The sequence below is a fragment of the Oncorhynchus masou genome, chromosome 29 (assembly GCF_036934945.1).
Source record: "Oncorhynchus masou masou isolate Uvic2021 chromosome 29, UVic_Omas_1.1, whole genome shotgun sequence".
Classification (NCBI taxonomy): Eukaryota; Metazoa; Chordata; class Actinopteri; order Salmoniformes; family Salmonidae; genus Oncorhynchus; species Oncorhynchus masou.
The window spans coordinates 65,915,363-65,929,080 of record NC_088240.1 but is presented as its reverse complement, the minus strand read 5'-3'; the positions used below and the strand labels follow the sequence as shown (position 1 = coordinate 65,929,080).

Here is a 13,718-nt window from a genome sequence, read left to right as displayed (position 1 = left end):
TGATTTATAAAAGAGACATGTTTTTGCATTATGGCATAAGTATGAAACAGAGAGAAATCCATATACTCTATCAGTTAGTGATTTTAGAGCCAACAGGTTGCGCTTAGGCGACGCACATCCGCCGTGTTAGTATGGTTATTCGCCCTACGGGATGATTGACATAAGAATTGCCAGCTGGATTTTTAGGAGAAATGCGTCTTACACTGGTTGATCTTTAAATACTACTCGTCTGCATTTTTCTTCTTTGGTTGGGCCTACTATTGTTGTAATGCTCTTGAAGTAGACCTACATATATATTCTGAACAACATCGCTTCTGAAAACAGCAGCAGACAAGTAAGTTGTTTGTGGTGACATGAGGCTATAGTCGGGGAGTACAATGTAACTCTTGTTTATCCTGCTTGACAGGGAAGGGAATCCTACACATGACCGAGGTATAGTGTCAAACTCAACATCTAATTCGAACCAATAAGGCAATCGTTTACGAATGTTGAATTTTAATGGATCAACTTTATTCAAGTTCCGCAATTTAATAGTTTGAGATCATTATCTTAACACTTGGCAGAAATATGCCGACAATAGCCTACAATATAGAAAACATACGTATAGACAGACTATAGTTTATTAAAGAATACTGGTGTGGGTCACGTGATATTATTATTTCTGCTAGCCTAACTTGTAGGTCTGCATATTACATTTGAGGTCAAAAAAGTCTAATGGTTGTGATTTTATGAGGGGTACAATTGCTATTGAGAAAGCCTATCAGTTTTTTAATGCAACTGTGTGTGTGTGTGTGTGTGTGTGTGTGTGTGCGCGCGCGCGCGCGTGCTTGCTTGTACCAGGATGCTGATATCCGCTTGCGAAAGGACTCCCACTGATTAAACAGTAATAATATATATAGCTCCAACCTTTAACAGCTCAATGAGCAGTTGCCACACCTTGTTCATGCTTTATAAATCGTAATTTACAACAACATAGATATGAGTTACAAATACTTTAATAACAAAGAGTTGTAACATTGACAGTGCAATAAGAGAAGTACACAAAAGTGAACTGAATTGATAATTATTTTGTAGTACTTCTAACTGCTGTTTTGTTTCTTCTAGGACATGGATGTAGAGAATGGAGAGCTGTTTTTCAGACACAAGGAGGACAGTATGACAGAGGAGAGTTGGGGACTGGAAGGGCCATTTTCTTGCTCTGATGTCATCTATGCTGGCTCTGAAAAAACCCTGGATGAATGCACGGTATACCCCCAAAGTGTGCGGAATGTTTCCCATTATAACTAGTTGTACAATATAGTGAGCAAATTTGCAAAGATCTGGGACTATATTTACTCAACTTTATTTCTTAACACATTATTAACATGTAATAATGTATTATACCATTTGCTTAAAGTATTACCTAATTCCTCTTCATTTGTTACAGGGTCTAAACGACAGCGAGCCAGAGGATGTGCTTTATGCCATCAACCCAAATGATGTCTTCCCTACCAGAGCCCCAGTGGAGACCTCCTCAGAGAGCGACAGTGGCATCTCTGAGGAACCTTGCTCCGAGAGCCCTCTAGCTGCCACGGTGGACCCCTCTCAGGTCCCCACAACTATCTATCAGGTGGTCTATGACATCAGCACCCTGGCCAACATCAAGACGGAGCCAGAGCAGCATAGTGTCGATGTCATTTCCATACAACTCGGTGTGTGTATATGTGTGTGTGTGCGTGTGTGTGTGTGCGCGTGTGTGTGTGTGTGTGTGTGTGTGTGTGTGTGTGTGTGTGTGTGTGTGTGTGTGTGTGTGTGTGTGTGTGTGTGTACTCTTGTGCATATGTGTCTGTGTGTGATTCCATGTGTGTTGGGTGGGAGTTTACTCTCTTTTCCTATGTCAGATGAGTGGCGTTCTCAGATGTTGATCTCGGAGTCCTGTATTGTCAACGAGTTACCTCAAGTATCCGCTGGGAGATTTGACCATGGTCACCTTTCTACCCACTCTGCTTCCACCTCAGGCCCCACCAGTCCAGACAGCCCACTGGTGAGACCTAAAAGGGGCAAGTTGACTCAAAAATCAGAATTTTCAGATATTTTCACACCACAAAAGTGGTCTAATTCCAAGATAAGTCCATATTCAATTGCATCTGTTGTGAAGATCCCGCCATATGCATTAGGACAAAGTTGCAGGGCTCAATCCCAAATGAATAGGGAATGCATTTACCATCTAATTAGATGTAAACAGTGACAATCTTTCCTGCTTACTTATAATTGAGGCCTGCAAATGTATTGTAAAGATGTGGTGAAATCCATAGGCCTCAGTCCCTAATGAATGGACAAGATAGGCACAATATGAAGATAGTGGGGGAGGGGGATAGTTAGTCTGAGACCCCAGGTGGTTGTTCAAGTGTCTCTCTATGAGATTATGGCAGTGAGGATTATAAACACAATACCCTCTTCTCCTGATCAGCTTTACCCTGATCTCACGCTGACTGAGGAGGAGCAGAAACTGCTGAACCAAGAGGGGATCTCTCTGCCCAACAACCTGCCCCTTACCAAGGTCAGACACACACGCACGGTAGATGTTACACTATTCAATGTACCCAAATCCATTACTCCCCTGCACGCGCTTGGATTACATTACTTTTGCATTACAACTTTGACATGACAAATGACTTTGTTGTATATTTTTTAGGATTTGACTGAAATTGACTGAAATTGTTTAGCTCTGAGTTGAATTGCATCTAAATGTACTGGACTGAATTCCCTTCTAGGCTGAGGAACGGATTCTGAAAAAAGTGAGACGCAAAATACGCAACAAACAGTCAGCCCAAGACAGCCGTCGCAGGAAGAAGGACTATGTGGATGGGCTTGAGAGCAGGTGAGGCCTGAGGCTTCTATTTGGCTCCATGAAAATTGGACCCACTATGTAGTTCATGGTGGATAACCTCTATAAACAAGTCACTTGCATTTCCTTAGCATTTTAATTTGTGGTACAACAGCGAGGCATGTGCAGTAGGAAGTTCTGACAATGGGTCCTTATGTTCTATTCTGCCACTGAGTTATTGTTGACTCTCCCCAATGGGCCGACACAGTCGAACAGTAGGAATGCTTTTCTGTCAGTGACCCTAGGTATTTTCTGTCTCAGGGCAGCGGCTTGCTCAGCGCAAAACAAAGAGCTGCAGAGGACCGTGGAACAGCTGGAAAAACACAACATGTAAGTGAATTGGCTATCACCTTTTTGCACTGATGATGCTCAATGATGATGTGTGTGTCTTGTTAGTTATGGTATTTTTATAATATCTCCATGCACAGGTCTCTCCTGGCTCAGCTGCGCAGACTACAGTCACTGATCAAGCAGACGGTCACTAAAGCAGCACAGACCAGCACCTGCGTCATGGTGAGACATCCATGCCTTTGTGTACTTTCAGGGTGATCTTTAAAAAAAGTGAATTGAACGTGTGTCTGTTGTTTCCCATCAGATTATCCTCTTCTCTCTGGGCCTCATCATCTTCCCAAGTTACAGCCCCTTCAACTGGGGCGCCTCATCCATAGAAGAGGACTATACACCAAAAGGGGGTTAGTTATCCATTTAGGAATTAATAATGGATTATTTTTCTTCTGAAAACTATGAAAGTTAAATAGCCTTCCCTCTTCTTTACCGTTTCAGTTATTATCTCCAGAAACATCCTCACAGATCATGCTTCATCCTTGCAAGCTGCTGAGGATGTGGATAACCATATCATTCAGCCAGATTCCCTACCCGTTTCCCGTGACCTCAGTCAATCAGATCCCCCGGATGCTTCCAGAATACTAAAGCAACCAATAGAAAGTCCCGAAATCACTGACATTGAGGGTGTGGCCCTGGAGGAGAGCCAACCAGGGAACAGCTCGACTCTGGTTGAAGGGCAGACTGAACCTCTGGCCCTGGGCCTGGTGTCAGCAACAGGAAAAGGGAGCACAAGCCTTGATCCCACCAAACCAGCCCACGCTGATGAGATGTAGACAGTGTTGATGAACTAGTTTGACTGCATTCCATTTGCTTTATAGAGCTCTTCAAAGCTCCTTGCCTTCATTATGGACAATGGGAGGAATATGCTGGGGCAGTCCAATATGCTGCCCCATTACCACATTGGTTTTCAACCAGACCCCTTTGGGTGCCTTCAATGCCTAACCATTGCCTTACTCTTTTTTGGTGCTGTGGTGCAAACAAGGTTTAATCTGGGATTCGGTGGAATGGTCTTCAAAATGGGTTAAACATTTTTGACTTTTCTATTTAAGTACCACTTCTTAATGTTTGTATGGAAAAGGTTTCTAACTTTGAACTCCGAGGAGTTAGTTAGTACATCCTGTGGGAAGGATGAAGGTTGTTAGATTGTAGCTGGAAAAACACCACAGATATGAATATATTGTTTTGGCTATGCCTTCTTTAAGCAAGTCTTAGTGTACACCACATACACACTCCTTGAAAGTGAGCCTACACCGATGGATTATGTTTTTGACTAACTACCTTACTCGTGTGCAAACTGTTTGTGAAACTGACTAGCTAGTTTCTGACTGGCATCTGTGCTCAATGTAGTTTGCAGCTCCCATAACTGAATGCTGAGAGACTCATTTTGCACAGTAAACAAACTGTCATATCTTTTGCGTGTACTTAAAAATGTCCTTTGGCCCTCATTCGGTTAAGAGATAAACAATGTGTACAATCCAAACATATCCTTATCTTAAGCATGACATTGTGGTCCAAATGTATACTCTTCACAGAACTTGCTATCCTAATTTTAGTGGTTGCTGGTGTCCTATTTTATGTGCTTTACTTTATATTTATTAAATGGGAACAATACTGTTTTTGCTTTATGGTAATTAAATAGCCGACCTGAAGATTGATTATTCAGAGCATTGAAGAAATCCATTAAAAAATGTATTGACTGCCATAACTACGCTTGCCCTATGGATAATCTCATGCTTTCGAATGCTGTTGAAGATGACTAGTTCCCGTCTTTACCGGTTACTCAGTGCAAACCTCCACCCTCCAAAAAAACAAACATGGACTCTGACATCATGGCTACCCTCTCCTTACTCATGAACTCCAGGTCTGACGCCATTGAGAAAATGGTAGGTGCGAACACCATGGTTATCGAAGGCTTGAAAAGGACTGTAGAGTTTGCATGTGGTGTAATCAAGGATGGGAAAATGAGAGTGGCTAAAGTTAAAAACGTGTGATAAAGGTGGAACAGAATAACAATGTCTACCATAGACGTCTCACTGATCTGGAACAATACACAAGAAGATGGAACCTGAGACTACGGCTTGCCAGAGGTGGAGAATGAAGATGTGCGACGAGAGGCTATCCGCCTCTGCCAAGAAGTTATGCCTGCAGAGAAGAACGAAGTTGGTGATACCATCAATGTTGTGCATCGTCTCGGCAAGAAGGAACAGCAAAACGATTCAAGACCAAAGGGTATCATCATCCTCTTGACTGACAGATTATACAGGGATGCTATCTGGAAAGTTGCTAGGAAGAAGGCGTTCCTTCAGAGTCATAGTCTGCGTTCTGCCGAGCATCTCAGCCCGGAGGACATAGAAAGAAGGAACAAGTTATGGCCAACATTCAAGAAAGCACGAAATGAGGGAAAGGCTGCTAACTTTGTCGGAGGACGAGGCTTCATCAACGGTTCGAAAATTGATATTCTTCCCTAGAATCTCACCAGAGAGAACAGATTGATTGTTTCAGCCATGGTATTCTCATTTTCCCTTGTACTGATTAACATTACCTAACAAGCCTCAGGTGACTATTTTTCAGAACACTCAGGTACCTCAATAATTTATTAGCTTGTTCTTGTATGACTGGACCAGAAGAAAGCCTATTGTGTTTACAAACTCACGAAGAAGACTGAAAGTTGTATTTTTTGTATATATACAGTAACTAAGATACTGTTTTAAAGGGGCATACAGCTCTGCTCTGACTTTACACAGTTATTGTTCTATTTAGTTATTAATACTTATTTCCAAGTAAAATGGGTCTTAGAATGTGTATATGTAAAACATTTTTACTCTTATTTTATTTAATGATCCGTTTTCATATTAATTCAAAATAGTACCCTTTAAAAAAAAAGTATTTTATTTTTATTTCTTAAAATAGTCCCTGATTACACTAAAGTGTAAGGGGTGCGTAACTGGTGGCAGGGAAGTCAGACGCAGGTGAGCAGGACTTGGTAATGGCCGGAGCAGATTAATAACAAAACCAACGCCATAAAAATAACAATATATTGGGTACACAGTGGTCACAGTGGGGCAACGATATTTGGCTTTCCCATGGATCTGAACGCTCCGCTGGTGTCACTACAATGAAAAATACCTTTGGTGGTAATATTCTACACTCGGAATGTGACCCTTTTGGTCACTTTATTTGTCTTGTGATCAGTTACAATGACATTACGCTCATTACTGTAAAATTCTACGGGTATAACACCAAACATGAAAATTATGAGTTGCTTGAACCTAAAGAGAAACATGTACTTCATTGATTATCTAAATTTCCTAATTAGTTATTATTGATAGTAGGGGACTTTAACATTACAAAAGAGAACTCATCTGATAGATGGCCCCCAGGTAGGCCAAACAGTCAGAATTTGGGTTTAATAATTTTTATGGAAAAGTTTGATCTTACTGATATATGGATGGAGAGGTTTCCGGCCGATAGATCGTTCACTTGGCGTGACAAAACAAGTTCCAGACAGTCCAGAATAGATTTGTGGCTTATATCCAAATGTAATGATAGTGAGTGTGTTACTACAAATATTTGTACTTACTCCCCTCACAGAGCAATGGGCCATTTACATTGATATCAAAATATTTACCCCTGATACTAACCTTGGTAGAGCATCCTACTGTAAGCTAAATAGCTTGTTATTAAATAATGATATAGTTAAGTTTGGGGTTAAAGGTCTGCTCTCACACTTTTGGGAAAGGGCTTGTGAATAAAAATCTTATTGCAAGAACTGAGCTCTTCAAATTTGAGGTGTCCAGACTCCTTAGAAAATATGGTAGTAATCTTGCTAAGACCAGAAGAGCTGAGGAGGACAAGGTGATCATTAAGATAACTTCCCTTTCTCAGAGGTCCTCAGCCGGCCACTTAGGGGAGGAGAAGATGGAACTGATTGAGTTACAAAAAAAACTGGACAATATATATATATATATATATATATATATATATATATATAGATTAATATAAACTGGATAATATATATAGATTAATTCAACTGGATAATAAATATAGATGAAATCAACTGGATAATATATATATATGGATTAAATCAACTGGATAATAAGTATAGATTAAATAAACTGGATAATATATATAGATTTAATAAACTGGATAATAAATATAGATTAAATCAACTGGATAATATATATAGATTAAATAAACTGGATAATACATTTAAATCAACTTGATAATATACACTGCTCAAAAAAATAAAGGGAACACAAAAATAACACATCCTAGATCGGAATGAATGAAATATTCTTATGAAATACTTTTTTCTTTACATAGTTGAATGTGCTGACAACAAAATCCCACAAACATTATCAATGGAAATCAAATTTATCAACCCATGGAGGTCTGGATTTGGAGTCGCACTCAAAATTAAAGTGTAAAACCACACTACAGGCTGATCCAACTTTGATGTAATGTCCTTAAAACAAGTCTAAATGAGGCTCAGTAGTATGTGTGGCCTCCACATGCCTGTATGACCTCCCTACAACGCCTGGGCATGCTCCTGATGAGGTGGCGGATGGTCTCCTGAGGGATCTCCTCCCAGACCTGGACTAAAGCATCCGCCAACTCCTGGACAGTCTGTGGTGCAACGTGGCGTTTGTGGATGGAGCGAGACATGATGTCCCAGATGTGCTCAATTGGATTCAGGTCTGGGGAACGGGAGGGCCAGTCCATAGCATCAATGCCTTCCTCTTGCAGGAACTGCTGACACACTCCAGCCACATGAGGTCTAGCATTGTCTTGCATTAGGAGGAACCCAGGGCCAACCGCACCAGCATATGGTCTCACAAGGGGTCTTAGGATCTCATTTCGGTACCTAATGGCAGTCAAGCTACCTCTGGCGAGCACATGGAGGGCTGTGCGGCCCCCCAAAGAAATGCCACCCCACACCATGACTGAACCACCGCCAAACCGGTCATGCTGGAGGATGTTGCAGGCAGCAGAAAGTTCTCCACGGTGTCTCCAGACTCTGTCACGTCTGTCACATGTGCTCAGTGTGAACCTGCTTTCATCTGTGAAGAGCACAGGACGCCAGTGGCGAATTTGCCAATCTTGGTGTTCTCTGGCAAATGCCAAACATCCTGCACGGTGTTGGGCTGTAAGCACAACCCCCACCTGTGGACGTCGGGCCCTCATACCACCCTCATGGAGTCTGTTTCTGACCGTTTGAGCAGCCACATGCACATTTGTGGCTTGCTGGAGGTCATTTTGCAGGGCTCTGGCAGTGCTCCTCCTTGCACAAAGGCAGAGGTAGCGGTCCTGCTGCTGGGTTGTTGCCCTCCTATGGCCTCCTCCACGTCTCCTGATGCACTGGCCTGTCTCCTGGTAGCGCCTCCATGCTTTGGACACTACGCTGACAGACACAGCAAACATTCTTGCCACAGCTCGCATTGATGTGCCATCCTGGATGAGCTGCACTACCTGAGCCACTTGTGTGGGTTGTAGACTCCGTCTCATGCTACCACTAGAGTGAAAGCACCGCCAGCATTCAAAAGTGACCAAAACATCAGCCAGGAAGCATACAAACTGAGAAGTGGTCTGTGGTCACCACCTGCAGAACCACTCCTTTTTTGGGGGTGTCTTGCTAATTGCCTATAATTTCCACCTGTTGTCTATTCCATTTGCACAACAGCATGTGAAATTTATTGTTAATCAGTGTTGCTTCCTAAGTGGACAGTTTGATTTCACAGAAGTGTGATTGACTTGGAGTTACATTGTGTTGTTTAAGTGTTCCCTTTATTTTTTTGAGCAGTGTATATATAGATTATTGCTCATCAAGGAAGAAGCCACTGCTCCAAAACTGCCATAAAAAAAGCCAGACTGTGGTTTGCAACTGCACATGGGGACAAAGATCGTACTTTTGGAGAAATGTCCTCTGGTCTGAGGAAACAAAAATAGAACTGTTTGGCCATAATGACCATCGTTATGTTTGGAGGAAAAAGAGGAAGGCTTGCAAGCTGAAGAACACCATCCCAACCGTGAAGCACGCGGGTGGCAGCATCATGTTGTGGAGGTGCTTTGCTGCAGGAGGGACTGGTGCACTTCACAAAATAGATGGCACCATGAGAAAGGAAAATTATGTGGATATATTGAAGCAACATCTCAAGACATCTGTCAGGAAGTTAAAGCTTAGTCGTAAATGGGTCTTCCAAATGGACAATGACCCCAAGCATACTTCCAAAGTTGTGGCAAAATGGCTTAAGGACAACAAAGTCAAGGTATTGACGTGGCCATCACAAAGCCCTGACCTCAATCCTATAGAAAATGTGTGGGCAGAATTGAAAAAGCTTGTGTGAGCAAAGGCCTAAAACTTGCCTCAGTTACACCAGCTCTGTCAGGAGGAATGGGCCAAAATTCTCCCAACTTGTTGTGGGAAGCTTGTGGAAGGCTACCCGAAACGTTTGACCCAAGTTAAACAATTTAAAGGCGATGCTACCATATACTAATTGAGTGTATGTAAACTTCTGACCCACTGGGAATGTGATGAAATAAATAAAAGCTGAAATAAATCATTATCTCTACTATTATTGTCACGCCCTGGTCTAAGTATTTTGTGTTTTTCTTCATTTATTTGGTCAGGCCAGGGTGTGGCACGGGTTTTTGTATGTGGTGTGTTTTGTATTCGGATTGTAGCTTAGTGGGGTGTTCTAGATAAGTCTATGGCTGTCTGAAGTGGTTCTCAATCAGAGGCAGGTGTTTTTCGTTGTCTCTGATTGGGAACCATATTTAGGCAGCCATATTCTTTGAGTGTTTCATGGGTGATTGTCCTTATGTCCTTTTGTCCGTCGTGTATTAGTTTGCACCAGTATTAGGCTGTTTCGGTTTTCGTTACGGTCATTGTTTTTGTAGTGTTTGTATTTTGATTCGTGTTTCTTCAGTTCATTAAACATGGATCGTAATCTACACGCCGCATTTTGGTCCGATTCTCCTTCACACCTAGAAAACCGTAACAGAATCACCCACCACAACAGGACCAAGCGGCGTGTCAACAGGCAGCAGCAGCAGGAGATATATAATAAGGATTTCTGGACTTGGGAGGAAATCCTAGACGGAGAAGTACCCTTGGCACAGCCTGGATAATATCGCCGCCCCAAGGAAGAACTGGAGGCGGAGAAAGCGGAGAGCCGCTGGTATGAGGAGGCAGCACGGCGACGGGGATGGAAGCCTGAGAGTCAGCCCCAAAAATGTATTGTGGGGGGGCTCACAGGGAGTATGGCGACGCTAGGTAGGAGACCTACGCCAACTTCCTGTGGTTACCGGGGGGCTAGAGAGACCGGGCAGGCACCATGTTATGCTGTGGTGCGCACGGTGTTCCCAGTGCGGGTGCATAGCCCGGTGCAGTATATTCCAGCTCCGCGTATCGGCCGGGCTAGATTGAGCATCGAACCAAATACCATGAAGCCGGCTCTACGCATCTGGTCCCCAGTGCGTCTCCTTGGGCCGGCTTACATGGCACCAGCCTTGCGCACGGTGTCCCCGGTTCACCTGCATAGCCTAGTGCGGGCTATTCCACCTCACCGCACTGGCAGAGCGACCGGGAGTATTCAACAAGGTAAGGTTGGGCAGGCACGGTGCTCAAGAGCTCCAGTGCGCCTGCACGGTCCGGTCTACCCAGTACCACCTCCACGCACCAGCCCTCCGGTGGCAGCTCTCCGCACCAGGCTTCCTGTGCGTGTCCTCGGCACAGTACCACCAGTGCCAGCACCACGCATCAGGCCTACAGTGCGCCTCGCCTCTCCATCGCTGCCAGAACCTTTCTCCTCTCCTGCGCTGCCGGAGTCTCCCGCCTGTTCAGCGCAGCCAGAGCCTTCCTCCTCTCTTGCGCTGCTGGAGTCTCCCGCCTGTTTAGCGCTGCCAGAGCCTTCCTCTACAGTGCTGCCGGAGTCTCCCGCCTGTTCAGAGCTGCCAGAGCCTTCCTCCTCTACAGCGCTGCCGGAGTCTCCCGCCTGGCCTTAGCTGCCAGTCTGCATGGATCAGCCAGAGCTGCCAGTCTGCATGGATCAGCCAGAGCTGCCAGTCTGCATGGATCAGCCAGAGCTGCCAGTATACATGGAGCAGCTAGAGCTGCCACTCTGCAAGGAGCTGCCACTCTGCAAGGAGCTGCCACTCTGCAAGGAGCTGCCACTCTGCAAGGAGCTGCCAGTCTGCATGGAGCAGCCAGAGCCGCCAGTATGCATGGAGCTGCCAGAGCCGCCAGTCTGCATGGAGCAGCCAGAGCCGCCAGTCTGCATGGAGCAGCCAGAGCCGCCAGTCTGCATGGAGCAGCCAGAGCCGCCAGTCTGCATGGAGCAGCCAGAGCCGCCAGTCTGCATGGAGCAGCCAGAGCCGCCAGTCTGCATGGAGCAGCCAGAGCCGCCAGTCTGCATGGAGCAGCCAGAGCCGCCAGTCTGCATGGAGCAGCCAGAGCCGCCAGTCTGCATGGAGCAGCCAGAGCCGCCAGTCTGCATGGAGCAGCCAGAGCCGCCAGTCAGCATGGAGCAGCCAGAGCCGCCAGTCAGCATGGAGCAGCCAGAGCCGCCAGTCAGCATGGAGCAGCCAGAGCCGCCAGTCAGCATGGAGCAGCCAGAGCCGCCAGTCAGCATGGAGCAGCCAGAGCCGCCAGTCAGCATGGAGCAGCCAGAGCCGCCAGTCAGCATGGAGCAGCCAGAGCCGCCAGTCTGCCAGGATCCGCCAGTCAGCCAGACTCTTCTAGATATGTCAGTCAGCCAGACTCTGCCAGAGCCAACTACCTGCCTGAGCTTCCCCTCAGTGCCGGGCTTCCCCTCAGTGTCGGGCTTCCCCTCAGTCCCGAGCTGCCCCTCAGTCCAGTGGGGTCCTGGGTGAGGACTACTAGGCCATGGTCGGCGGCGAGGGTGGACTATCTAAGGACGCGAGGAGGAGGGACTAAGACTTTGATAGAGTGGGGTCCACGTCCCGCGCCGGAGCCGCCACTGTGGACAGACGCCCACCCGGACCCTCCCCTATGGGTTCTGGTGTGCGGCCGGGAGTCCGCACCTTGGGGTGGGTTCTGTCACGCCCTGGTCTAAGTATTTTGTGTTTTTCTTCATTTATTTGGTCAGGCCAGGGTGTGGCACGGGTTTTTGCATGTGGTGTGTTTTGTATTCGGATTGTAGCTTAGTGGGGTGTTCTAGATAAGTCTATGGCTGTCTGAAGTGGTTCTCAATCAGAGGCAGGTGTTTTTCGTTGTCTCTGATTGGGAACCATATTTAGGCAGCCATATTCTTTGAGTGTTTCATGGGTGATTGTCCTTATGTCCTTTTGTCCGTCGTGTATTAGTTTGCACCAGTATTAGGCTGTTTTGGTTTTCGTTACGTTCATTGTTTTTGTAGTGTTTGTATTTTGATTCGTGTTTCTTCAGTTCATTAAACATGGATCGTAATCTACACGCCGCATTTTGGTCCGACTCTCCTTCACACCTAAAAAACCGTAACAATTATTCTTACATTTCACATTCTTAAAATAAAGTGGTGATCCTAACTGACCTAAGAAAGGGATTTTTTTCCTGGATTAAATGTCAGGTATTGTGAAACTGAATTTAAATGTATTTGGCTAAGGTGTATGTAAACTTCTGACTTCAACTGTTTATAGATTAAAAGCAGAAGGAGCCTTTATTAGATCTAGGAAAAAAATGACTTGAGGAGGGAGAACAGAATTCATCCTATTTCTTTTAGATTTGAGAAATTTCATTCTACAAATAACACTATCCATAAGTTACACATTGGTGTTATTACAGATGACCAAAAATGAATCGCTAAATACTGTAGTCATTTTTACAGGAAATTGTATAGCTCTACGTAAATCTCAGGAATCCACAAATGTGTTTTTTGACTCACTAAATAATGTTCACTCGCTCGGCGATACAGAATCTGTTTTTATTAATCACCCAACTTCTTTACAAATTCTTTAAATAATAGTCCTGTACAAGGTATTTCCATAGCTGGTAAAGAAATTATTATAAGCCAGCTGGCTGACGATACTACACTTTTTCTGAAAGATGCCAACCAAATTCCCCCATCGATCAATGTGATACAATCCTTCTCCAAAGCGTCTGGTCTACACCTTAACATTAATAAATGTGAACTCATGGCTGTCGAAGATTGTGTGATACCTTCATATTATGATATTCCAATGAAAGAACTTACATATTTAGACATAACCATTATTAAGGATCAAAAGTCTAGAAGCTTACTAAATTTGAACCCTCTTATAAAAAAAACAGAAGCTAAATCAATTGCTACAGAGGGACTTATCTTTAAAAGGAAGAGTCCTAATAACCAAGGCTGAAGGTACCTCTAGACCAACATATGGTGCTCTATTTTTTTTATCTTGATGGTAAAATAAGCAAGGGGATAGACCAGATGCTTTTCAACTTTCCGTGGAGAAACCGTACCCATTACATTAGGAAAACTGTTGTAATGAACACTTATGATTATGGTGGGCTGAATTTTATGGACTTTAC

The 13,718-nt window shown here is 44.5% G+C and overlaps 1 protein-coding gene across 2 annotated transcripts; it reads left to right on the top strand.

Moving 5' to 3' along the window:
- Nucleotides 1–119: 119 nt before the first annotated feature.
- Nucleotides 120–4,825, top strand: LOC135520319 (cyclic AMP-responsive element-binding protein 3-like protein 4). 2 transcript variants are annotated; one of them, XM_064945768.1, is made up of 10 exons: nt 120–334; nt 1,105–1,245; nt 1,427–1,691; nt 1,881–2,023; nt 2,450–2,539; nt 2,754–2,860; nt 3,128–3,196; nt 3,295–3,379; nt 3,462–3,558; nt 3,650–4,825. In XM_064945768.1, exons 2-10 carry the CDS (start codon nt 1,108–1,110, stop codon nt 3,982–3,984), a joined length of 1,329 nt encoding a protein of 442 aa, XP_064801840.1. In that variant the 5' UTR covers nt 120–334; nt 1,105–1,107; the 3' UTR covers nt 3,985–4,825. The 2 variants fall into 2 exon arrangements, with proteins under 2 accessions (XP_064801840.1, XP_064801839.1); XM_064945767.1 differs by having other exon boundaries at nt 1,105–1,260.
- The last annotated feature ends 8,893 nt before the right edge of the window (nt 4,826–13,718 follow it).